Source organism: Rattus rattus, chromosome 8, assembly GCF_011064425.1.
Source record: "Rattus rattus isolate New Zealand chromosome 8, Rrattus_CSIRO_v1, whole genome shotgun sequence".
In the NCBI taxonomy this organism is placed as follows: Eukaryota; Metazoa; Chordata; class Mammalia; order Rodentia; family Muridae; genus Rattus; species Rattus rattus.
In genome coordinates this window covers 31006227-31033895 of record NC_046161.1, presented here as the reverse complement: position 1 = coordinate 31033895, position 27669 = coordinate 31006227, and the positions used below count along the sequence as shown (strand labels likewise).

The 27669-nt window shown below is 43.9% G+C and overlaps 1 protein-coding gene and 1 non-coding gene across 2 annotated transcripts in view; both read right to left on the bottom strand.

Annotated features, from left to right (window-relative positions):
* The window catches only part of Cdon (cell adhesion associated, oncogene regulated), an 86052-nt gene that overhangs the window by 14125 nt on the left and 44258 nt on the right, over positions 1–27669 (bottom strand). Inside the window, exons 9-18 of the mRNA XM_032909338.1 lie at positions 24033–24322; positions 22998–23172; positions 20658–20789; positions 16896–17099; positions 15997–16178; positions 15423–15528; positions 10955–11077; positions 7482–7703; positions 5285–5565; positions 2456–2535 (exon numbers count right to left, since the gene is read on the bottom strand). Coding sequence (XP_032765229.1) covers positions 2456–2535; positions 5285–5565; positions 7482–7703; positions 10955–11077; positions 15423–15528; positions 15997–16178; positions 16896–17099; positions 20658–20789; positions 22998–23172; positions 24033–24322 — 1795 coding nt within the window. The remainder of the gene's footprint in view (positions 1–2455; positions 2536–5284; positions 5566–7481; positions 7704–10954; positions 11078–15422; positions 15529–15996; positions 16179–16895; positions 17100–20657; positions 20790–22997; positions 23173–24032; positions 24323–27669) is intronic.
* Positions 19225–19392, bottom strand: LOC116908381. The gene has a single exon (XR_004388928.1). It is a non-coding gene; the product is annotated as a U1 spliceosomal RNA (small nuclear RNA).

Genomic DNA, 27669 nt, shown 5'->3' with positions numbered 1-27669 from the left:
GTATGTATGTATGTATGTATGCATGTCTCTCTGTGTGTCTGTGTGTGTTCCTTCATACAGGAAGAACATTTAAGCCAGGGAAAAACACAGCTGAAGAGAATTCACCTGTTTCCAGATAGCAGTGAAACAAACTTGAAATGTAGGAAGTTATTAACCTCAAAACCAAAGAAATACAATTACAATTTATAATAAAAACAAGATTCTACACAGATGTGCATAGAAATGGTCAAACTCAAGTTGCCAGAGGCCATTTAAGTTCTCTTAAAGAAACAGGATCTATTTTGGACACTGCGATGGAATCTCATCATAAAGACACTTCATGAACTTTTTTATTGTGCTGTGATCAGTCTTCCAATACTCAGAGCACACCTTCACTGTTCGGATGAGGGTGCTGACTGTGAGGTCCTGTGTAAATTTCCCAAGATTACAGGTATAAGCAGTGACAAAGCACAGGACTCCTTATTCTTAGACCAAATTACAAGACTCTAATTTGTAAGGAGAGTTGAGATCTGTGATGACCCCGAGAACCACAAAGGACAACTCAAGACACAAAACCTCTGCTTGCCACTGTTACATTAACCCACCTGATTACTGCCAAGTATGTGGGCCAGCTTCACCAACTTCCTCCCTGTGCTTTTTGGAAAAAACATCTTTGTTCTGTAACTCAATTTGACCTTAGACCCATGGCAATCTGACCATCTCAGCTTCTCGCATACCTGTTTACTGGCAAGAGCCACCCCATCTAGGTTTACCAATTATTTCACATGTTTCTTAACAAACTGTGACAGTTTGTGACAGCTCTGAACAAAGCTGTAGCTTTGATACATGAACATTTTCATAATGAGTGTCTTAGAGCTGAAACACTCTTAGTACACAAAATAGCCAGACAGCTCTGGATAATATATAAGCCTTTAGTGGTAAGTAAATAACAAAATGTAGCAATGATTCATTGCTCTGTTCTGAGAATTTCTAACACAGTGTGCTTTTTGTTTTCTGAGACAGGTCTCACTGCATAGCCCAGGCCTCTCTCATCCCAGCACGCTCAGCTTGCCTTTAGACTGCATGATTGGCTAGATCTTTCTGACGTCACTAACTCCCAGGACAACACTTAAAATTTACTTCATTTAAAAACTACAGAATGAACCCTTTTGGACAATGCATGATTCAAATGTCAAGCTACTTTCAGCTATTTTATGGGCTAAGTTTTCTAGTTAGAGGATTTCAGCAGTGGGATGTTTTTTTCCCCCACCATTATGGAAAAGAACTAAGTTTTTTTCATGCAACTTCAATAATCCTTTGGAACTGATATAGACAGAAGTATATAAAAGAGCTTAGAGCCCTCACCTCCATACCATGCTGGTCTTGAACCTAGAATTCTCCTGCCTCAGACTCACAAATAGCTGGTATTAAAGACTTACACTACCAGGTACAACTTAAAAAAAGAAAAAAACAAAAAGAAGAAGAAAAAAACCCCAAGATTCTTAACCAAATGTCTGCTATAGGAAACAGTATTAAAACTTTCTGCTATTCAGTGTATCAAAGTTGGTGAATTTTCATTTGTTTGTATTTGAGACAAGGTCTTACTATGTAGCCCAGGCTGGTCTTGAATTTGTAATTCTCCTGATCACAGCTCTCAAAGTTCAGGTTACTGAGATTATAGACATGTGCCACCTTACGTACTTTCTATGTTACTTTTTAAGTTCCATATGCTCAGACATGTATCCATGCCCATGTGTATACACACACACACACAGCCCCCATATACACACAAAATTTTGTTGAAGTTTTTGTTTTGTTTTGTGACAGGGTCTCTCTATGTAGCCTGACTGTCTTGGAACTCACTGGGTAGACCAGGCTAGCCTTAACCTCACAGAGATCACCTGCCTATGTCTGCTAAGTACTGGGACTAAAGGCACACACCACCATGGTCCAAGTAAAAATTCTTAAGTATTTTAAGAATTAAAGAAAAAGAAAGGAAGAAAGGAAGGGAGGGAGGGAGGAAGGAAGGAAGGAAGAAAGACAGACAGACAGACAGACAGACAGACTGCATAATCTAGTAGGAAAATTTCAGCACTATTATGGAAACCTTCCGTAGAGGTAAGAGATGGTTTTGTTGTTTTGTTTTGCATACTATTTAAACATGATCAACTGCATTTATCCTCATCCCAACACACACATGAAAATAAGAAATGTGAAAAGACAAAAACTGAATATACAGAAGAACCCTGCCCTTCAACAATGCTGTTAAGAAACAAAGCCTCTAGTGTGGTCACTACATGTCTGAAGAAACTGAGACACAGAAAGATGACAATTACAGAACAGGGAAAAACAATATTAACAATCTTACACTGCGGGTGGTCGAGCTTTGTGTCAGAGGTAAAGTTTAGGAAATCACCGAGGCAGCAGTGCAGAATGCACCGGTCACAGCACCGTGGCTGGGCTCGTGCCAACATACCTATTGTTGTTCCGGCAATTCCGACAATTAATGCATTCCAGTGGGTCCATCTGAGGGACAGCCGTGTACACTGCTCCACCCTGCTCAGGACAACATTCAAGAAAGAAAGAAGAAGTTGAAGGAAGCAGAGAGCATTTACCAAATAATCACAAATACACGCCGATAACAAGTGGGTGTAGGTGTGTTTCCACACACGGCCTGAGCCATGTAACGTATACTACTTCTTCACAAGTGAACCCACCCCACACAATGTTACACTATTTCCCTTAAGCTGAACCTCTGGACTGGAAAAAGGCAACTAAATGGAGGGAGGTTAGTCACTTCCTTTTAGTATTTCAAATTTATGCCTTGAAACATATTATACCTCATAAGCACCCACGTATGTTTTCTTTTCTAGCAGTCATGGAAAAAGCTTATGTGATGCCCGTTAGGGAGACGGGGTGTAAAGTTTGTTTGAGTGATGTCACAAGACGAACCCATCTTCGCTTTCCTGTAATTATTCGATTGGGTCTATTCACTTGACTGCACTGTTTTAAGACGTCATGTCTTTCCAGATGGAGCAGACTCTCCGCCAGCCATGACTTGGAGGGAATATTAATATTCTGATGTTGCTTTTGGCAGAAAACGCTCAGCAATTAAGGAAAATGCCCAGATTAACACATACCTCATTGTGAAATGTTCACTTGACATACAGAATGGCAAACAGGAAGCTAAAGACTGACTGGCCTTAGATTCTTTCTGAAGCAGAGCTGAGTTTGAGGGGTAGGTGGTATTATCACACTGTACCCCAAACCTCGAGCAGGCCTTCAAGGTTAGGAAAGGTTCGGGCAATTCCTTTTGCTAGAACACTTTCCATTTCGTTTATCTTATAACAACAGCCAGAACCTAAGCAAGGCAAGACCAGAAACTTCGTTCAGTAACCCTGGTCCGCCTAACAACGGGAATGATTAGGAAAACAGAGAAAGACCATCCCTAGACTACATTCAGTACATGTGGGCCGGCCAACTCCGGAAGTTCAGAGAAATGATGTCATTTATGAGAATTGCTGAATTTGTTAAAGTCAAATCAGTGATTTTCATGACGACTGGTAAGATTTTTAACTTCTCTATCTTTTTCCCTTTGAGAAAAGTAAGAAAAGAACGTTTTGAACCAAAGCTGACAACTTCTAAACCTGTCACCTAATGGGGCGGCCAGCATCTAAGTGGCAAGTCAGTCCCGTGGGTAGCATCGCCTTAGGGTCCCTCCTGTTAGAAACAGCATGCGCTGTTCCAAGTCGAACGCTGTGTGCGTCAGCGTCCTTGACTGAGCTGGCTGCGGACTAGGAACAGGAACACAACTGTTTAAGAAGCCCGAAGGTAAGCCAGGAGCTGCTCCCCAAAATAATGAAATTATTATCTCTTGGCAATGACACGCTTTGTAGAATGTACAAAAATCCAGTTACACAAAGCCATAGGTTTGTTTTTCTTTTTTTAGTTTTATGATACAAATGCACCTTAAAAAGTTTTGTTTTGTAAATCTAGTATTTCAATATCTTCACTAAATTAATTAAAGATGGAAAAAAAAAGAAAAAAAAAAAACCCTTAACTTTTCCAGACTGTGGCAAATGGCTTTGCAATCAGAATAACAGTAAAAACTAAAACAAAGATTAACTTGATCGACTGAACAAATTACTTGATTAAAAGGTAAAATGGATGCCCAGCCAGAGAATATAATAAATCAATCTTCCTTGGGTAGTATATTTAAATTATAATATAAGCAGTATTATTTAAATTATGCCAGTCATTCTAGCCCCGTCACAAAGAAACAAAACTGTGATATTTGTCTCATAAAGAAGTTTCAAGGGCTTGTAGCAGAGCTCCTGTGGCTATTAGCATTAGAATGCTAGCTAATATTCTGAAATATGAAAAGCTTCTGAGTTACAGGGTTTAAAAACATTAGTGGAGGATGGGGATTTAGCACAGTGGTAGAGCGCTTGCCTAGAAAGCGCAAGGCCCTGGGTTCAGTCCCCAGCGCCAAAAAAAAACAAAAAACAAAAAAAAAAAAACAAAAAAAACCAAAAAAACAAAAAACCCACAAAAACAAAAACAATAGTGGATAAAACAAGCAGACTCATGATGGACCGTCAGGAGTCATAAGCTGGCAGCCTGTGGAGAACTTTTGCACGGTCTTCATAATCTGGGGTTTGACTCAGTGGTCGAACACTTGCCTACTATGGAAAAAGCCCCAGGTCCCATCTCCAGCACAGAAGAAAAGAGAGTCTGAGTACTGTCCTGGCATCTGGTGATTTCCCCCTGTATTTACAAGGGTTTTTGAAAGATCAGGCAGCTTAGCAGCACCAGGGCCTGTACTATGCACAACAGCAGGTGCCAAACTGGAACGGCCTCTTCAGTGGGGGGCAGCAGCTACCACCTCCTTCCCCAGGGACACCCTGACGTGCGGCAGTCCATCCCTCCATTTGCCAGACGGAACGAGAGCACTGAGTTCTCAGACTCTGCTCCAGGTAAATCAAATGTGAACGAACTATCTGGGCTGGTCTCTGCTCAGCCAGATTTCCGTTTTGTCTCAAGAATAAGTCTCAGTGAGTCCTGGCCCTCATTCCACTTTGCGCTATATAATTTAAAGCTAGAAAAAGCTGACAAACACAGCTATTACTGATGACAGAAAACCGATGAGGGTTACTCTGGATCTGGAGCTGCTAGAGACACACAGCGCGCCCACATGCAGGACGTAGGGGTATCTGTAGTAAAGGAAGTCAGGCATGCTCACTAGTCCTTGTACCCTCCCACACTGGGACCCAGACAAGCAAACATTTATAAGGAGATCTCTTACATTCACTAGATGGTGAGGATGCTCGAACTCCACACACGTCCTGGTTAGGGAGTTGGTGTGTGCAGAATAAAGCCCCCCATTTATGGTTCCGTTCAGGATCCCATTGACTCCGTTGGGGCCTTTGTGGTGGAGGTGAGAGCAGCCATTGCTGAGGCTGCCTTTGCTGAGGAAGCCTCCGTGAACACTCCCATTGATCCGGGCTGTTCCTGAGAGAGTGGTATACTCTACCATCTGCCCATTAATCTCTGACCCCTGGTAGAGATATCCTGGGGGATCATATTCTGTTAAAAAGAACAAACAAATCCAGAAGGGAAAAAGCAAAGTCAGATACTGAAGGAAAAATCTTCCTGCTGAAAACGTTTATCAGTGAAATCACTAAGAAACTACCAGCAAGACTAAAAACATGGCAAACTGTTCTCGCAGAGCTTTTGGTAACGCTGCTGCTGCTTTTTCTTTACAGTGAGGAGTAGCTTGGGATGCTGAGTTAACTCAGACTCTGCTAACAGAAGGAAGTTTACCAGGGAGAAATCACTCCCAAGGGACTAGACCATGCAGGAGCAAATCCCCCAGACAATGCCACAGTTGAATAAGAGTGCCTAAGACTCCTACATACTTCAAGAGCTCAAAACAACTGTCAGAATACCAACATTTGGGCTGGAGAGATGGCTCAGTGGTTAAGAGCACTGGCTGCTCTTCCAGAGGTCCTGAGAGTTCAATTCCCAGCAAGCCCATAGGGGTTCACAGCCATCTGTAATGGGATCTGATGCCCTCTTCTGTCATGCAGGCATACATGCAAAACAGAACACTCGTATACATAAATAAATCTTAGGAAAACGTTTCAAATGAAACCAGCGTGATGCCTGTCCATTTGCTCCCTCCTCAGCTCTTCTGTAGCATCTCTGTCATCTTGCATGCCTAGGGTGTGAGGTACCAAAGGCAGAAAAGGCAATTCTTAAATTCTGATTTCCAGAGGCACATTTGCCGGATACGATAACCCTAAGAATCCTAGCCTCAAAACTATACCGATCTGCTTCCTGGTTCTTGTTAAGTCCTCTCCAACTTCCTCCTTGTCCTGCTCTCTCCTTCTGTGCTAGCTCATCTGTGCTCCTTCAGAGAAGGCCCTCGCCCATTGACTGGCATTGTTTAGCAATGTCCGACAAGCAGGAGACAACGGGTTTCTTCTGGTGGCATAAATGGCTGAATAACCACTCTCATGAGGACTTTTTATTTTGTAAAAATACTATCATCACTGAGGAAAATTACTTCTCATCAGATCAGTCTTGCTCAGATAACTAGAACAAATGCTCTACTATTCAACACACATACAATTTAAAGTAACACAACAGAACCATTTAGAATATGACCCAAACTTTGCAGCCTGACATCTCCATTCCGGTCACACCTCTTTTGGAAGGTGTTGCCTGATCAAAAGGGATGGTTTCATTTTTTTATGAGCTTCTAAACTTAAAAGGAGGGGAGGTGCTGGACAGTGGTCCCTAGAAATACTTGTCACTATTTGCTTCCCTTTGCTTTTCTTTTATTTCCTTATTCTTGGGCCAAACAAGAGAATCTTTTCCTCACCAAAGTCTGATATCCCTGCTTGATTTGGTCACAGTGTTTCAGATAGCTAGGGACAGGAAAGGAAGGCTGTTGGTACTGAAACAGTAACATCGTCACCCTCACAATCACACTTCTTACTTGATGTATTTGGGAGATAGTATGCAACTTCAGAGTTGTTTGGGTATAACAGTTACAGGGGCAGCTCGTGACACGAGATGACGGTAACTTAGAAAAGTCTTTGCTACTTTCCTTCCCATCAAGTCATTTCTCTTTCCTGTTGACTAGACTGTCAGCAGCCTGAAGACATTCCTACAGTGGATTCCAGAGCTGATGCTCAAGCACTCATCCTCTTTGGTGGTCCGACAAAGCCAGCACCAACACAGCTATTTACTTGGAGACCTGCTTGGCTATGGCCTCGGTGTTTATTTCTATTGGGCAATTTAATTTGAGGCTCCACATGCTTTGGCTGGCAGCATGAACAGTTCTAAAGTCACCTCCCCTGAGTGGAGAGAGTATCTAACAGCTTTCCATTCCATGGCACAAATATGTGAGAGTGTTAGGAACCAATATTTATTCTGACAATATTTTTTCTACCCATCTTTAGAAAAATACAAGGAAATACTTATAAATGACTCACTCTGTATGGCGCTCTGTTGGCGACTCTTCCACAGACACAGGGCAATGAAGACCAGAAGAATGAGGACCATAACCCCCAGCACACAGCCCACGATGAGGTACAGCATGTCGCTGCTCCTGGCAGGGCTGGTTGCAGGCCCCACGTTCCCTCCGTTCCCTGAAGAACTGGGAGGAGTGCTCAACTCTTTCATGGGATACTCCGATGCTCCGGGAACTCGTTTCACTGCATGGAATATTTTTTTTTTTTTAAATTATGTTAGCGTGAATACAGAGCTTACGAAATCGACTCTCTGAAGGAGGTCTGGCTAGGAATGCAAGCCAGTCTGTTTAGGCTCTTTACAGAGACGGTCTGACCACCAGTGAGTCAGAGAGAAGGATCCAAATGGGAAATTCGGATCTGCTAGAGTTTTGGTCCACACATTTTTGAGAAATTCTAGGAGCCAAGAAACATACAAATTGGTTTGACCTAAACAGCTGTATGATGACCTGCTGAACTGTACCCGCGGAAACTTCCTGGGTTGAAATAAAATACTTAACTTATGGATGGAAACCCCCAAAACAAACAAAAACCAAAAACTCTTATTCTACATGATATATTTTTCTCTCAATAAGACTTGGGATTAGTGTCTTATTTCCACCACGTAAAGAAGATGGAAAACACATATTAAACAATTAGCTCTTAACTACTATGGCATCTAAACATATTCCAAAAAAACCTGCATGTGTCCTGTAAGCATCTCCAATGAAACGTACTAGAGTCCACGGTCTTCTTAGCTACTTCCTGGGTATTCTGGGAAACTGTGATCCCAAATGCTATTTCACAAGTGTGATACACATCCCATTCTCCTGTCTGCGAGTCACATACATGTTCTTACTGCTCTAAATGTCATAGTAAAGTCCCACTCTGTCACGAGCAGACTATAGTGGCTGACAGCCCATTCTTGGGAGGCAGGATCCCTGGAGATAAAATGAGCTCTACTACTCCATCACTTTCACCCCCATGAACCACACAGCAGAGATCCAGCTTAAGGCTGTAACAGAGTCCTATGCTTGTTTGGCTGTGTCCAAACCCAGGTAGGAGCGTAACCATCATGGTAACGGCATTAGGAAGTGGAGCTGGGGATTAGGTCAGAAGGGCTTTATCCCCACTGACAGAGCAACGTCATTACTGTCAGAGTGGGCTGCTTATATGGAAACAGGTTTGAGTTTGGAGCCTTTTGGTTTGGTCTCATTCCTCTACTCTTCCACCATCCAGCACTTGGAGGCCCTTGCCAGACTGTCAGCACTGTGCTCTGACTTCCCAGCCCCCAGTCAATACATTTCTCTTGGCTGTAAACTGCGGCTGATAATGAGGCACGCTGTTCTGAACGTGGCTGTAAGACTAGAAAACACACTATAACACTGTTTTAGTCCCTTCCTCTGTGCAGTGCTGGCGATGGCACGCACCATTTTCTACATGCTAAGCAGGTGCCTTCTCTCAGAGCTGCAACCCTATACCAGAATTGTTTCCTACTGTGCCTGGCAAGAATTACATATATAATTGTGTGTGTGTGTATCTATGCACACGTGTGCTCAGATGCCCTTAAAAGCCAGGAGACAGTGTTGGATCCTCTGGAGCTGGAGTTACGGCACCCGTGAGTCACCCTACATAGGTGCTGGGAGCCAATTGCTGTGCTCTGCAAGAACAGCCAGCTCTCCGGCCCTGACAGGCTAACCACATGAAATCTAAGACCAGGACCAGGTGAACGGATGTTTAATGTGGATTTAATGGAGACTTTTTTTCAGCAGAAAGACTCATGGTTGAAACTTTATGAGAGTGAAGTAAGCCTGGCTTCACAACTCGGTCTCCAGTATTCCTTTCCTTACTTTCAAATAAAAACAATTGTAGCTGACACTGATGGCTACCCTGAATACTCAACAACTTCCTTCATCCATGTTACCTCAGTCTTCTTTAAAAGATCCCCCTTAAGGACTGGAGATAGAGTATATCACAAAGCCCTGGGTTCGAGCGCCAGCACCATAAACTGAGTATGATGTTACACACCTATAATTTCAGCATTTAGGTAAGAGGATCAGAAGTTCAAGGCCTGGTATAAAATGATGAGGAGGACGATATGATGGAGGAGGGGGAGAAAGGAGGAGGAGGAGAAAAGAAGGAGGAGGAAGAGAAGGAGGAGAAGGAGAAGGAGAAGGAAGAGGGAGGAGGGAGGAGGGAGGAGGAGGAGGGAGGGGGGAGGGGGAGGAGGGAGGAGGGAGAACAACAACAACAACAACAACAACAACAACAACAACAACAACTTAGAAACAGGCACTGCCAGATCTCAGCCTGACTCCAAGACTGCATGTAAAACCAGATCTGCTCACTGTAAGCAGTGTTGTACCCAGGGCCTCGCTGACACCCAGGAGAAGGCAAAGAGGACAGAGAAGACAGAGAGCGTCCTACATGACCTCAGAACTGGCTTCCTACTTCTCACTAAGCATCAGGACAACAGAGACCCGCAGCAGGGACTTCTGGGTTACCGACAGTTGAGAGAAGCCTCAAGGCGACATACGGACTTTCAGTTCTGTTTGATAAACATGCGGATTATCTGTTTCTCCTATTCTCATGTGAGTCTTCTCCTTCTAAAGATCCTTGTACAGTCATGCTGCGTGTGCAGGTAGAGGTTAGGGTGACGATTTAGAATCTGTGACTGCTATCTTAAAGATAACACAGCACATACTTAAATATGTGGCTAGTACAGCTATCTGCCATTCAAGAAACCACTTTAAGCAGATTGCTGTGTTGGTAGCTTGGTCCCCAGGGTGGCCATGGTAAGAGGTGGTGAGACTTTAAGAAGGTGGAGAGCCTAGAGGAGAACTGCTGAGGTTTCAGTTGGTTCTCATGAGGGAGCTGTTATAAAAAGAACAGGTCTGGCCCCTGACTGGCCTTTTTGCCTTTCTGGCTTGCCAGCTCATCAGTCCCTCTTTCCTGCACTCCTATGGTGGTGAAGTCACCTGTCACAGGTCTTCACAGAGCTGAACTGACACCAGTTAGCATCACACCCTTGACGTGGAGAGCTGAGAGCCAGCCGATCCCCCTTGCCTTACAAAGTTCCCAGCCTCGGACTTGAATCATCAGAACTGTAACGCAAGTGTGGTACTTTCCCTTAACCATCAATAGTTTTATTGATATTTCAATTTTCATAGAAAGCAGTTGGCAAATATCTCTACTCTCCTCTTGGAGGATAAGAAAAAAGAAGTGACTTGCATATAGTCACATGGAAAGTAATGGGCTTTTCCCACTAACGTACATGGAGACACTTTTTAGATAAATGCCCTAACCAACACCACGGACTTCTAAATTCATGCACCTAGGAACTCACCAAAAGCAGAAATCCCCACACAGAAGTAGATCAGCAATCCTAAGACGTGATCTAGAGTTTGGAAATCTAGTAACTGGCCAGGGGGGAACACAAGGGCCCAGGCTTCGCCTACCTTTAGTCTCGCAGATCATCACGTTGCTAAACTCACTCTCTCCTCCTTCATTAAAGCACTGCATCTTAATGTCATAGGAGGTCTCTGGCTGCAGGTGACCAATGGTGTGCCACTGCTTTGAACCTAGAGAGGAGACAAGGGACTGGCTGTAGTTACAGAGCCTGGATGACACCGACGTGCTTATCTGGTATTTTCAGAATGAGATTTGCAGAATCCCTTGCCATTTCATACAGCTTATGATATATATATATATATATATATATATATATATATATATATATATACTCCACGTAGGCATTTCTCACTGCATCACGATGAGTAACATTTCTACTAAGTGGCATTTAAAGGAGGTGAGGAGATAAACTCAGTTAAAGGGTATCTGTGTGTTGGTAGCAATATTGGTTTTATTCAAAATTAGTGGCAAAAACATTAGAGGAAAAACATCTCAATCCTCATTTCAGTCCAGCAAGTCTAGTCACTATGCCGGTCCACTAAAAAACCACGGTACAAATGACAGCAAGCAGTACCTGGCCCTGAGAAGGAGGCCAGCTGCAGAAAAGGCTTTCACAGACCTCCCTCCCATTACCGCTGACACATCACAGGCTGACAGTCAAACACCTCAATAAAGAGCTGAGCATTCACAGAAGGCAAGCTTAGCAGTGGGAACCACCCCTCAGCCTCCGCTCCTGAGGCCACGTTTCTTCCGAGTCAGGGTGTTAGACCCATACGAGTGTCTCCACTGTCAGGATTCTGTTATCTGTGGCACACGGCCAAGGTTTCATTTAGAAACACTCCCAAACTGAGCACTCCAGTGTAAATCACCCTCCGTTTTCACTTTCATGGATCTGTGACAAAGTTTCATAAACAGGGACACTTTCGCCAGATTTAATTAACTCTTCAAGTACTCTTAATCCCTTTTAGAAAATGACTCTTCAGACTGTCTCCAATGTTTCCTAGAAATCCAAGCATACCACCAACCGGTTTAAGAATTAATTAAAGGGAAAGAAAAAACAAAAAACCACACCACATGCATAACTCAAATCTGCCTGGCTGACAGGACCAGAATCGCAGGCTCCTTTCTAATTCAACACAGACAAAAACATTTCAGCCCCTTTCCAAGTCACTAGCACAAAAACCCCTCGTTCACACAGAGTTGCATCTCACAGGGGAGAAAATCCGATTGTCTAAGATCGAGTGTCAGTGGTCAGCTGCTTGATTTTTTCTTTCATTTAAGAACTGGTTGAAGCTAGAATGGGCCTATTTCTAAAATACTAAAACATCCCATAAGACTACTTTTACTCTACCTTGTGGGTTTTCCTGGTTCTACACCCCACCTACAAACATCTCCATTAGACCCAAAGGACTAGTTAAGACTTCAGAGAACCAGTAACAGTGGGAGTTAAGCTTCTGAATGGTTTTTAGGAGAAAATGGTTACAATATACACCTTCTTAGATTTATATTTCCTTGCTATGTCCGATGTTTCCAACAGCAAAAACTATAGGTTGGCAAAGAGGAGGAATTTTTATATTTAATAAGTAAGGCAGCTATGCTGGGTCTACAGCCAGCCAGTGGGGGTACACCCTCTGCTAAGCTTCACAATTAGAACTCCAGAGCTTTAGACACCGATTTATCTGGAACTCCACTTAACAAGATAAAAACACTCCACAGAAAAACACTGTCAGGCTGAGAACATTTGTAGTTATCTAAGTGTGGCAAAGAAGATCAGAGAGTGTAAGAAACCTAAGTGTTCTTATTGTAGTCTTTATAATTGACTCATTAGAGGGAGGGGGGACCTAAATTTTGGATCAATCCACACATAAGTATCCAAACCTTTTAAGACAGTTTTAGGTACATACGTTAAAGAAGTATTTTGTTCCTGGTTTTGGAAGAATAAACCCATAGCTTCAACTGCCACAGAAAGAATTTCAAAATGAAAATAATAAGCAAATTACACAGCACAGCGGCTCCCACTTAAACATCTAACTGCTCAGTGTGCTACATTTATAAACAAGCCTGCTGAGAGCCAAGAGAGCCGCCTATCCGTGAGTGTGCTATCCATGACGTGCTGTTAAATGCTCTTCTAGTCCCAGGCTCTCACTCCCATCACAGAGGTTTACAAAAAGTCCAGATTCCTCTCAAGAGCAGAGTTTAAAAACTGTTAACGCACAGGGATTACTAGAAAGTACAGAAGGAAGGCAAGGACGAGGGAGAGACACAGAGCTGTTCGTGTCACCTAACATCTGCTTTGTTTAGAACGATCTTATGCCGAATGTTTAACCTATGTCGAAAGTTTCAAAAATAAAAATCTGATACCCCCATTCTTCTAAATCATCTAAACTAAAACAAAGTCTTGGGCAGAACAAAATGCAGAGGTCATAATTATCTTTCTGTTTTTTCTGACGGCCTTTTGATTGACAAAAAGTATGCAAACTGCAGAGCCACAGGACACTGCACCGAATGGTCACAAAGCAGACACCCAAGGCACGGATGTCTACACCACCAAGTCGACACCGCTGCATCCCGTTGTCTCCTGCTGCTCCCTTGTGTCTCCTTCTCTCCCCTAAAATGGCTGCTGCCTTGACTGCTGAGAGCACAGAAGAAGCTTTGCCACTGACAGTTACAGAAAAGGAGAAAGAACCATCCTTTCATTCAAAAAAGACATGTGCAGCCACCCTACTCAGACTGTAAGGTTTTTATTATGTTACAAAAGTAACTCCACTGAATGTGTCCTAAAAGAAATCCTATGTCCGCTGGGAAGATCACTCAACAGTGAGGAGAACTTGATCATGTTTTAGAGGACCTGGTTGGGCTCCATCACTCGGTAAGTTTCCATCACATGGCAGCTTGCAACTAACGATCCACAACTTCAATGCCAGGGGCTCTGATGCCCTCTTCTGACTTTGTAGGCACCAGGCATACATGTGATACACATGTGGTTAAAGTATTCATAAATACAAAATAAGATCCCCCTAACGCTGTAATATTTGATATGAGACAGCATACTTAAAATTGATTTTTTTAAACAACTACGCATTTAGTGGCAGGAGGTCATATGGCAAATCCTAGGCTGACAAGATTTGCTATACCATGTATTTATGTATGCAGGGATACATACACACACACACACACACACACACACACACGTATGAGATAGAACTCTGGGCCTGGCACATACCACGCACATGTTCTACCACTGAATGATAAACCCAACCAAGACATTCACTATTTCAAAGGATCAGACCTCTGGACTAACAACAGAGCTGGGAAGAAGTTTTCCTCTCGCACCAAGAATCCCATCTAAAATAGTACCAAGAACGGAGCATCAGGTTTATGCTTGCTGGAACCTATTACCCTGTGAGGGAACCTAGACTTTTCTGCAAGAAAATTCTCCTCTACATCATGTCCTTATAACCATCTGTCTCGACTGAAGCAGCTCCCCTCCCACACAGAAGTTTGAACACAGCTCTCCTGTTGCTTCTGCCTATTTCCACCCCACCCACAGACACTCCACTGCCCTTTTGTTGGGCTCCATTCACATGTCCATTGACTCATCCAATACCGAATGCCTCACCATTGAAGGGCTGGGAATTCAGCTGAGGGAACAAGGATCCCACATCTAAAGTGAGTTAATATTTAGTAAGAGAAATATATAATTTCAGATACTCGTAGTCATATATCTAGACTTAGATTAAACGCTGTGAAAGAAGCACAGAGGGTTTAATTTGGGCTAGAACTTTGGGGAAGATCTGGTCTGAGCAACAGGCACACAAAGTCCCAAGAGAGAAGCACGAGAAACCCATGGGAGGCATTAGGGAAGGGGAATGAATGGTGGGCACCAAGAACTATCCTGCATCGAGGACTTAAGGCTGGTGTCAACATCGGCACTGCAGAAAGATACAAAAGGCATGGCTGTGGGTAGACATGTGGGCCAGCAGGTCACAGCAGTTACCAGGCCACAGGCAACACCCGAGATTGTACTGGAAATGCAGCCAAGGAACAGAGTTGACACCCTTCACACCTGGGCTGTTTCTTGTTTCCTCTACACAACGCTCCAACTCCTCGATATCTCTAAAGGTGGATAGTGTGCTTACTATGTGATTGTCCTAGCACAGAGGTCTACAGACTGTTAGAGCAAGACTTTTTTTTTTTAATACAGTAAGAAGTTGCAACTGATGTATACATTCAGGTCACTGGTCATTAAAAAACAAATAAAACAAGGTCAAAATCCTTTTCAGAGAACTACTGACAGTCTCTTGTCCCATACTTTTATAACTGTCTCTGCAACGAGGTCAGGGCATTGTTGCAGGGGAGGAGAGACTAGGAAATTTGGGTTACATGAGTACAAACTTAGTAGCCCATACCAGCTCCTTTCTAACTCGGTCTCAGCCTAGGAAGATGGGTTCCTGATGTTTAGCCCCTCCCTGTAAAAGCATTGGGACAAGGGTCCCAGCTTACCCAGAGACTCACCTTCCACAACATCCCTCTTGTAATCACTGTCATTGTCACTGTCTGTCGGCCGGTAATAGATATAGAATCCTTGAATGGGAGTGTTATTGTTACTTGATGGAATATACTAGAAAACAGAAGCAAAGACTCGTCAGAGGCAAAAATAAAAGCAACATCCTAATTTCCTTATCTATCTAGCAATGTTTCTCTAGCTTGGTTTGGCAATATATGTACTGGCCATTTTTGAACACGATTCAGAGATAGTCAAAGGTACATGAGCAATTAGCTTACTACGGAACTGAAAAAAAAAAACAAAAAAAACCAAAAAACAGTATGCACTTCATTAGCTTAAAAAAATAGATGTACACTGGTTCCAAAAGAATAAAGCATAAAGTGTTAAGTTAACAACATTTGGACGAGAGCAGAACAAACAGTGATGCCATCTTTACCCTGTGTCTGAGCATACGTGCTGCAGACAAACCTCGGTGCCCTCCCACTTCTCTGCAACTGAACGTTCAACAGCTCCGAGCATCACATGGCAAGAACAGTGCACTGCTGACGTGAAATCTCACTAATAAGGTGTTCACTCACGTACCGTCCATTTTAGCATGATCTGAGTATCGCTGACAGCCTCTGTGTATGCGATGTGAGGTCCAGTTATGGGGCGATTGGAAAAGCGATTTGGGAAGCCAGCCACCTGGTAGGGACGGGACGCCGAGCTCCGAAAACTCTCACCGTAATGGTTGATAGCAATGACTCTAAATTTGTATATCGAACCTTGAGGGATGGGGCAAAACCAAAACACACGTAACTTTTAAAAAGAATTGTAACAAGGCTATGATGCATCTAAAGAACAAATTAAAGTCCTAAACCAAGTTTCCATATCACTCAAATGCAACCGATGGGAAGTTTTCAGTTCAGAAAATGTTACTTAGTTCCACCCATATATAAAACTGCTGCCTTGTCCCAACTAAGTCAGACACAGACATCTACATAACTTTCGTATATTCAAGATTCCAAAAGCAAAAGTGGCCATGAGCCCAAACAAAAGTTCAGCTTATTTATTTATACTTTTTTGCTCTCTTACAGATAATATTTTTAATAGACTCAAGAATTGGGATTGGAGAAGCAGTTTAAAATCTAGAAATGAAGAATGGTTAAGGGGTGGGAATGTGGCTCGGCGGTAGAGCCCTTGCTTAGCGTGGACAAGGCCTTGGCTTCAGTTTCCACCACTGAAGTAACGCCAACAAAAATAGTTAAGCAGAGTATGACACCCACAAAGTTACACACAATGAGGGGTGTAAAACTGTATTTGTGATCAGATTCCAGAGCATATGGAAGGCACAGAGGAAAAACAGGCTAGGAAGAAATATAACAAAATATAAACAGAATGTATGGATGGGTATAGTTGGCCTAATTTACTCTCTTCTTTGTATTTTATTTTCAAAACGAGAAACTGTTATTGTATCAATAACAACAACAAAGTATTATTACCTGGCTCTAAACTCCGGACTTCCACAGAGAGTTTGGAAGGAGGGATATCTTCAGCAGCCACTAGCCAGTCACTACTTCTCATCCGCTTATATTCCACCTTGAAGGCAGTGATGGGAGAGCCGCCATTTGCACGGGGAATCCAGGTGACATAGACTGAGGTCTCCGACGCCATCGAGATAGTAGGTCGATCTGGTGCCTCTGGGACTGAAAATTGGGACACTCATTTTTCCAGCACCATGATGTCAGAGACAGGAATAACCTAAAAACACTCTGAGGGGTAAACCCCAAACGCGGTGTTAAAGGTCCCTCATTGATGTTTTTTGTCATCGCTAATAATATTACAGCCTGTCTCCCTGTCCTCTCTAAAAGCTGATGGGAAATAAAACGTACAAGAAAGGAAACACAGGAAACTGGAAGGAAGAAAGGAAAATGATTACAGATATAATTAACTTACGTAGAAGGAAAGTTAATGAATGTGATGGTTTCTGCTTTACTATTTTAGATTTATGGCTAAAGCAGTCTACAAGTAATTATTTGATTTTGGCTATGACTTATAAACAATGCTAACAAATGTTTTCTCATTGGAAACCTTTTCCAAATTAGAGCCAGCAGCCTACTGATTATTACACTGTTACCATTATTATGTCCCTTTAACAGGTGCCTCAAGGTCTCAGGAATTGCTGGTCTGAAACCAAGTCTGTCAGCCCATGCATGGATATAGTGTGCTGAAATCAATACTAACAAGGTAACAAGGGAAGAAGACAGGAACAGTGCCACAGAGAGACCGTGGCACAAACACAGAACATTAATTCAGAGGGCCATGGCTAACAGCTTGCAGGGACAGCTTGCACAATGCTGTCCTACGTGACAGGTTAGAAGGACTAGACCCTGTGACATTGGGAGTAAGGTCACCTGCATTTAAATCAGGGGCCTAACTTCCCTTGCTGAACCAGCAGTCTAGTGGTTGTTATTGACTTCCTTCCTGAATCCTACAAGGATGGCCCCCAAAATAGTTGCACACTCCAGTAAACTGCCATTCTGCCTCCCCATCAGCTTCCTGTGAACCCTGTGGAATCCAGTTCTCAGAAGGCCAGTAGGTTTTTAAATGGACACAGAAGGGCAACCTGGGCCACAATGCCATAGTATTGGTGAAGACACTAAAGAAAGAAGCCTATCTTTATTCTGAGTCCATGTTTCCCAAGCATGGACTTGTTTAATTTCAACATCTCTTTAACCCTCCCTTCTAAGAAAGGTGTAAGAAGGACATCACATTGAACATGGTTCTTGTATGCAGAAAACCAGGGCGTTTTACAAGACAAATGGCTTAAGGGATAAACAGAAGAAGGCATTAGCAGGCAACTGTGAGTGATACTTACTATATTCCTTTCCACTAGAAAGCAATGGAAACAGAATGGGCAGAAAGGTTAATGCAGGTCTTTACAGAAAAATCAAACGACTTTCTCAGGGTGACTGTGCAAGATGCGACCTCACTGAACACCACAGGTCAGAGAGGAAAAGGTCGCTGAGGAGGTGTCCACAGAGGAGAAGACAGACAGTCTCTGCAACAACAGTAGCTACATTTGAAACACTGCGGACTCCGACAGCAGCTCCACCACTGTCACGCTGAAACCTCGGAGCCCGTTTTCTTATCTGGAGGGCAGACATGGTCTCCTCCTCAAGAAGGTGTTATAACCAGAAAGCAAGTAATTTCATATGTATATTTCAGCTTGGAGAACTCCAGACTCATAATATTCACCTACATCCATAATCTTCACTTACAAGCTTTTATCATCCATGCCTCTTGTAAATGCTTCCTTGCTGCCTGCACCCAAGCTTCCTCCTCTCATTCATGCAGATTCTGTTACTCTAACCTCAGCTGTAACCCTCCCCCTTAACTCTGACCTCAGCTGTAACCCCCCCCTTAACTCTGACCTCAGCTGTAACCCTTCCCCCTTAACTCTGACCTCAGCTCTAACCCTCCCCCTTAACTCTGACCTCAGCTGTAACCCTCCCCCTTTACTCTGACCTCAGCTGTAACCCTCCCCCTTTCTCTAACCTCAGCTGTACTTCAACTTCCTTATTCTAACCTTAGCTATACCCACTTCCTTTACTCTAACCTCAGCAGTCCCTTCCCTCTTGTACTCTAACCTCAGCTGTCCTCTCCCTCCTGTAGTCTAACCTCAGCTGTCCTCTCACCTCCTCTTTCGTTCGCTGATGTCATCTTCACGTTTTCTAGGTACATCTTTTGTATTTCTTCCTCTTTAAGTCCCTTTAGGATCTCGGGTTTTTTTTTCTTTTGTTTTGTATTGTATTGTTTTGTTTGTTTTTTGAGGAGGTAACATGAATGCAGTCCCCCACTACCACAAGACTATACAGTCAAGTTTCCAACATTTGGAGAAATCATAGGGGTCAACCCATCCCCAGTGTAATAAAGGAACCTTGCCCTGGGGAAAACCACCTTCATGCTCCTGGGGTATCTCCCTTGCTAGGTCTTCATAGCTCTCAGGAAAAGGCTACATTTTTTTAAAAGTCTTATTTTATGTATTTGTTTGTTTATTTGTTGTGGGTGAGACATATGACACAGCACACATGTGGAGGTGCACTCGCATGAAGGTCAGAGGACAGTGTGTTCTTACACACTGTCTTTTCTCTTCGTTCACCATGTGGGTCCTTGGGCTGTCAGGCAATGAGTGTCCTTACTTGCTGCCTGAGGTTACTCTTTTAAAGAGTTCATAGAAGACATGGGCACCTGCCTGTACCTTATACTATCATCATTGCCACCTGCAACAAGTCACAGCAAACAAGATCTAATCTCTACACTGAGTGCACAGCATCATCTGTCTGTCTGCTGTTTGAGGTATCTTCTTCATCTGGAGGCAGTGTTCTCTTCTGAGGCTTAACTCAAGCTGCCAAGCAGCTGTGTGAACCATTATATGCCCTCCTTTGCATCAAGTGGGTGAGTTGGGTATCTCTCCATTGCCTCTGGAATCCCAGGAGTACAAGCAAAGGCAGAATGGACAAGCTGGCTATCCCAGGTGTGCCTGCATATATTACACACTCTGCTCTATGGGCTTAGTGGGTTCTCATTTTAGGAGTCAATTCCCTGGTGTGTGTTCAGATGTCTGGATCACTCACTATACTTCAAATCTTTGAGATCATGGATTATTTCATCCCCGCTGTGCTGGCAGCTAGTGACTTCTATATGTTGGGTTAGGTAAATAGTAAAGCATTCGCCTTTGAGCTGGCATTCACTTAGTATTGTGTTTAAGTAACTGACGAGCAGATCTGAAGAGAGGATCCTCAGGTAAGGAAAGTTCATGGCACTAAAGAGGGCAACTCATTGTACTAGACTGTTTTGTTTGATATCAATTCATGGTAAACTATAAAAACCTAAGGGGGAAGCATGGAAACTTGTAGATCAAAGAAGCAAATGTTAAATGTTCTCTACGTGTCCTGAGTTAGCATAATTACAAAAAGTGATTTGAAGGCAGGGTATGTAGCTTTGTGGTACAGTGCTAGCGTAGCATGCACATGGCCCTGGGTTTAATTCCCAACATTACACACACACACACACACACACACACACACACACACACACGTGCCCGAACACAATCAACACACATACACCACATATATATAACACATATAAAAAACAGGTAGGCAGCATAGAACACAACCTTAATAACAAATGTCCCTATCCTACCTCCCCAAAGTGAAAAAGAACAGTGACATTTATAAACAAACAAGATGAAGATTCTTTACCTCCACTATGCCTAGAGGAATCCGTAAGCACAACTCCAAAATTGCTGTTGGAAGCCTCTGAAGTTACAGGCCGCTTAGGGATGCCCACAGGTGGAAAGGATGCCTGGGTGTTTTTCGATGATGCCATTTTTTCTGTAAAATATATTTTTAAAAGGCAATAAGCTTATATATGCAAAATAAAACCCAAAATGACTGTGAAACATAGCTAGCTATGAAGATACATGTGTCTGTGTCTAAACACAGTACCTCCCTTATACTTAGCTGGTGTCAGGAACTAGGACAAACGCTGTCTTTCTCTGGTACTGTTAAGAGAGCTCTAGCTTTGTCTTCGTGGTACTACTTTAATTGACACATGTGATGGTTGGATTTGATGTAAGCTTGCCACAAGTTAGAATCACCTGAGAATGGCGCACTGCATGAGAAGCTGAGGACCCACCCTGAGGCCTGGTAGCAGCCCAGATTTACTCAATCAGCTGTCCTGTGACACTGAGTGGATTCATCTTGCTACTGCTGTTCACTCCAGTGCTGCCAGTGTCTGCCACTGACTGAGGGCCAGCAGCTCTCCAGAAACCTTCCAGGTTGTCTATGTCCTTGCCTATATCTGTCTGTGTCTGTGTCTGTGTCTGTCTGTGTCTATGTCTGTGTCTGCATCTGTCTGTGTCTGTCTGTGTCTGTGTGTGTTTGTGTCTGTCTGTGTCTATGTCTGTGTCTGTCTGTGTTTGTGTCTGTCTGTGTTTGTGTCTGTCTGTCTATGTCCTTGCCTATATGTCTGTGTCTGTGTGTGTGTGTCTGTGTCTATGTCTTTGCCTATATCTGTCTATGTCTGTGCCTGTGTCTGTCTGTCTATGTCCTTGCCTATATCTGTCTATGTCTGTATCTGTGTCTGTGTCTATGTCTGTCTACGTCCTTATCTTATACCTGTATTGATTCTCTTCCTCTAGAGAACCTTGACTACTAAAACAACCAGAGCAGGAACCCTGAATGAGGACCTGAGCAGAGGCTCTGGTTAGCTCATTTTCTTTTTGTTGCACATATTCATTCCAAAATAATAATCACAATTAAGGAGTTTCTGTTAAACCTGTTCTGCAGATAAATAATACACTAATTTTAATGTTTTAACGAGCAAAAGTGAAGTTTGTTCTCTGTTGTTTTCTAGTTTTTAAACTGAAACAGCTCTTCAATGGTTATAGGTCACACTATGAACAACTAGGACCTAGTAGTGAAAACTTGACTGAGGACTCATTTCAATGGGAAGTACTCATTTCTGCTGAATAGTGCATAGATGAACGTCATTTCCCAAAGTCACCGAATGCACCCATGTCAGTCTTCAGAGGCCATTTCTTTTCCAGCACTGGCTTCTTCAGGGTTCCCCCTCTTCACCCCTGAAGTATTTTCCCTTATCTGGGCCACTCTGACATAGCCTCTTCTACCTGAACTCCCTTCCCCAGATGCTCATCAGGAACACATCTGTCATGGTACTGCTCACATTGTTCTGTTTCTCCTTATCCTACCCTGTTCCATTACTCCTGACTCCATAACTCCAGCCCAAATGTTCCATCTCCTCTTAGCTCATAAGGCGTCACCAGCAAAGACTTAGCAAGTTCCACAGAGTATTGTGCCACCGAGCCCCACACCCCACACACACACAGACGTCTTCCCACTTTGCTCCATCACACATCACAGCAGCCCCTTTGGTGTTCCTGGTGTGCACACTTGACTTAGCACATCATTCTTTGTGCCTTTGTGTGCCCCAGTCTGTCTGCCAGGAATGAACCCTCCCCTGATATACAGAGACCTTCCACGTCCCCTTCTCTAAACATCTTGCTGCTGACTGATACTGAACACCTCCCTGGCCACCTACTTACAGTAACTCCAACCCAGACACTCCCTAAGTCCACCCCGTAGCGTCTGAGAACTTAAGCGTGTGCTCCTCCCACCTGGACTATGAGCTCCGTGAGGACCGGCTTCATTGACATTCTACACTGCCCAGTGCACGGCAGGGTTTGATAAACCCCAGAACCAAATTGAATTTTGTCTAGAGTTGTTACTTGAGTGTGCCTTTTACCCTCTCATCAGAGTGTACGCTCCACTGCTGGACCTCAACCTGTCTGATTCCCCTTCCTCAGCCATCGGAATGCTGCTCATTGTGAAGTTGCAAAAATATGTATGGGATATTACACTGGTATCAATAATGCAACACCTAAACGCAGCCCCCCGGAAAGGTACTACAGTGTGCACAGATAACAGACTTATGTCTTAGGGTGTCTCCCATCCGACAGGATTCTCGCTAATACGTTGGCATTAAGAAGCCGGTTCACTCTGACGGAAGAAGGCACTCACCTTTGCTGGTCCGGAAGGTAAGCATGGCAGGCTGTCCTTCGCCGACTGCACTTCTGGCCACCATCAGAACTTCATAGAGGCTTGAAGGCTCCAGTTCGGTTAGATGCAGCTCGCTCTCACTCCCGGGGACGCGAACCGTGTGCCAGCTGCCCACCGCACCACTGCCGTCGTCCAGCTGCTCGAGGGAAACCACAATAACGGGAGATGGGTGACAGAAAACATTCCTTCCCAACAGCACAGAGAGTAGCACTTCTCTAACCCCGGAGCAGTCTGCAGACGTGATCTGTCACTGTGAGCGAGAGATGCAATGCCCTTCGTCTTGTGAAACGCATTGATCTCATTAGGGTTATAAGAGGAGCTTTTAAATTTTGCTTTAGTGTAAACCCACAGAAAAAAATCATAGCACCCAAAGAATCGACACATAGAGGCCCAAGCATGACCAAATAAATAGCCAAGCCATTTCAGATTCTAGTACTAGTAAGAGGCCAGCCCACAATGCAACGGTCCCAGATGATGCCAGAGGACCTTGCCCCAACAGGCACTCTTTATTTGATGAGTATTCTACAACCTCAGCAAACAACAGAATTACGGCTTTCAAAGTAGCTTACAGTGTCTGAGGCCCAGTGTGTAAAAACAGGAGGTTTGATAGAAAATGGTAAGTGACGGAAGCCAGAGACAGAGTTCAGTGACAATCGCTAGCCTAGCTTGAAACCTTCCATCCCCAGCACAGGGTGGAAAGTAGGAAAGAAGGGAGAGAGAGATGGAGGGAGGGAGGAAAGGAGGGAGGGAGGGAGGGAGGGAGGGAAGAAAAAATGTTATGGTTACTCTGGATTAGACTTCAACTTGGGAAAAAAATTATTTATACTCCATCCTTAATGGTTTCCTAAGATCTGTCAATCCAGAATGACTAGTGAGGTTACCTCTGACAAACATATTCTGGAACACTCTCGCTTTCTACCATAAATGTACAACAGAATAAGTAAATGTCCCACACCATACTCAGGGTTAAAAAATGAGAACAGAAAAATGAATTACCTTTCGGTACTTCACGAAATAGGCGTTGATGGGCATTCCGCCATCCCTCCCCGCCCTCCACACCAGGTTGTACGTATCTGGCATGTGGGTCTGTGGGGGGCTCAGTATGTTAGGAGCATCGGGGACAGAGGCATTTTTCTCTGCTGGCCATTCCACTCCACCGGGATGCACCTTCACTGGAAACAGGTTCAGCAAGCCGGACTCTGAACCGTCTCGTGGGTCTCGTTCATCGTTCTGAGAAGCTTCGGAGGGTGTGACTGGCTCTGCCTTTGTGTTTGTTTCTAAAGGAACTGCGTAGAGGGAGAGAGGGATAAGGGGACACTGCTTAAAGAAGTTTACTTTCCCAGCATCTTCTACCCAGTGCTGACATTAGGAGCAAACGTGAATCTGAGAACTTAAAACTAGTAACGTTTCACCGTTTTGTACAGAGTGACATCCGATGTCTATTGTCAACCTGACGCTGGTGAACAGACTTATTTTCACTTAGCTCTGCGTTAATATTGAGTTTTTACAGTAACAATTTACCAACCCCATTTAAAAGGACCTGGCGAGTTTAACACAATGGACAGTGCGTGGAACAGAGCGTCACTGAACAAAGAGACTGAAGAAGAACATGGGAGATGGTGTGAGGGCTCAGTGGACAAAGGCACCTGCTGCCACACAGGACAAGCTGCGTTCCATCTCCAGAACCCACGGAGTAGACTGGAACCAACTCCTTTGAGTTGCCCTCTGACCTCCGCATGTACGCCCCTCCCAATGCACACAATAAATAAATGTGGTGGGTTTTTGCTTTTGGCTTGGTTTGGTTTAGTTTGTTTTGTAATGGTCAGCATTGCTCTCGCACGCTCTGGGAAGTTAGTTTGCAAAGTTCCTTCCCAGAATTCCCACGTACACAGTGCCCTCAGGCCCTGCGTGTCAGCCTAAGCCTCAGGAAGTCCTGGTTCTTCCACTTCACACTGCCTCAGGCTTTGGCCACCACACAGGCATGTGCCAGCTGGTCTTGTGTAGAGATTTCCCAAACAGGCATGGAGATGAGGTGCCACTTCTACACACGTCCACAGGAGAGCGAGGCTACTTTGGCTGCATCCCTTGGGATAGCCAAGTTACCAATTCCTAACCCCGAGTAAGCGAGGCAAAAGAAAGAACGGCCCAGCTGCATGTAGCTAACAGAACAGAACAGAACAGAACGGGACGAAACAGCAAAGGGGCCGTGTCACTAATCTTTTGGGCAGTCAGTACTCATCAATATGTATCCAATTTATGATGGGGAATCTTGGCAGGATTAATAATCTCCACGGAAGCATGCCTCTGGGCATGTTCACGAAGCCCTTTCTAGACTGGATTAACTGAAGTAGGGACCTCACACTAATCTATGGGCTGGATCCTGGGCTGAAAGAAAAGGAGAAAGCCAGCTGCGTACCACATTCCCCCTCTCTGCTTTTTGGCTGTAGAAGTGATGTGACCAGATAGAATCCCAGCACGGAGGAAGTAAAACGGGCACAAAATCCCCCTGCTAGCCAAGGAGCTACTCTGCCACGGCAGTTGCTGGGAGAGGAAGACTTGGTTTTAATGATGTGGCCTCTGGTAGGTAAACCACAAACCAGAGCAGACCCCACTCCCGAAACTAGCTGGGCAATGCAAACTGGACTTCATAGGGGAAAAAAAATCTCCAGGTTGGTGGGAAGCGATGGTAAGGAAGAGAGGGTCATTATGGGTACAGTTGGAGAAGGGAGAGTAAATATGTTCAAAATAAATGGTGTGGTGTTCTCAAGGAATTAAAATATCATTTAAAAAATTGTCAGTCTAAAGATCGCTAGCTAAGTCTTAACACCGACTTGCAACATCATTTAGAAGGTAAAAATAATGTATTTTCACTTTAAAAAAAAAAAGGATTCAAATACCCAAAACTACTGAGTACAGGAATTTCTGTACCAAGAACTGTGTAAGATGTTTAATAATCTCATTTAGTTCTCGGGTGGAGCGGAGGACTTCCTCCTGCTTTACAGATGAGGAGACAGGGTTCCAAACCAAGACGAGAGCTGGAGAAGAATGTTATTGTGCAGCTGTGAGAAGAGCGGGGAAGGTGAGCGAGATCTCTGTGCAGACAGACAGACTGCCATTGTAGTAAAACCTAAGGGTTGACAGCTCGGTTTCTCTCCAGTGCTATTAATACTGGCAACAAACGGTCCCTGTTATCCACTCCTTCGAGAAGGAAGGGGAAGGCGTGACACAGAGACACCGCAGAGACTACGACACACAACAGTTACCTCTACGATGAGGTCAGAATGCTGCTTTAAAAAAAAAAAAATAGTGGGTGTGATTTTAGAACCACGACACATTAACAAGAAATCCCACAAGACCCAGACTAACGGTGTAAGGTCAGGTCCCTGTTAGTGTATGAAAGAATGTCCTAGAATCATCCTCCACCAAAGAAAATAAGAAGCCAGTGTGAAACAGTGCAGAAGAAAACTAATTAAGTTCCCTGAGACAACTTGAAAATATTGCTCCTGGACGGGGCGTGTTTACCTAGTGAGTCAGCGAGGAGGAGACACTCGGGTGGATGTTGTGCCTGCTGGTGATGAAAAATGAGCTCTAACCAGAGGGGATTAGCTGTGGCCTGGGTGGTGGGGAAGGGCTCTTGTTTCATTGGTAGCTTCCTGGATCCTCCCGGCAGCTGACCACTGGGAAGTGGTGTCTGGCCACAAAGGCGTGTCCGTACCGCATGCCTCAGTTTATAAAGAAGTGTTAAGAAGGACGCTATTCTACAGCCTGCCTCCCTGAGAGAGCATCACAGCTCCGTTTCTGTTACTCCAGGTGCACTGCGGCCCACCACAACTCTCAAAATGGGGGAAACTGAGTAATCTCTACTGGTGCGAATCAAAAAATTGTATTAGATACTGGTTGAAGATCTTGGCTCTTCATTTTATCATGATAAACTCATTATCAATTAAAAATATTAAGCTGAGAGAGTACGTTTAATATTCCCATGGGCGCCATCGTTTGGCATCAGCATACTACAGCAGCTATGTCTCCCTCGTTTGGAATGGTTGACTGGGAGGAACAGCTCTCTGCTACTGCCCAGCGTCTCTAGAGTACTTCAAAGGTTATCCAGGAAAAGGCCAAAATTCAAAGTGCTGTTTCCACTGAATGTGTATCACTTTCCTACCTCTGTTTTTAAATCGAAAAATTTCAAGAGGAACCATCTTAGATTGGGGACTGTCTTGATTTTCAAAAGTGCTCACGGACAGCATGTCTATCTCAGTTTGCCTTCGAAAGGATTCTGTAACAGGCAGAAGTCTAGGTCTGTATCTTGAAAGCAGTGTTTATTCTTTGTAAGATTCATGCATTTATACATTGTGTTCTGATCACACTGGCCCATCACTACCACCCTCCCATTCTCAGTGTCCCCTCCCCAGTCTCTCTCCCAACTTCACGTTCTACTTTTTTTTTATTTTAAGGAAAGATTTACTAAACTCAACTCACAGTCGGGGCTAGGCTTGACCTTGCAGCAACATTCCTCCTGCCTCAGTCCCCCAACTGCTGATTCCAAGCTTAAAGGTAGACTGCTTTTGAATTAGGAAAAAAATATAGCAATGTTACTGAATTTAGTAAGTCTGAGTACAAACTAATATAATGT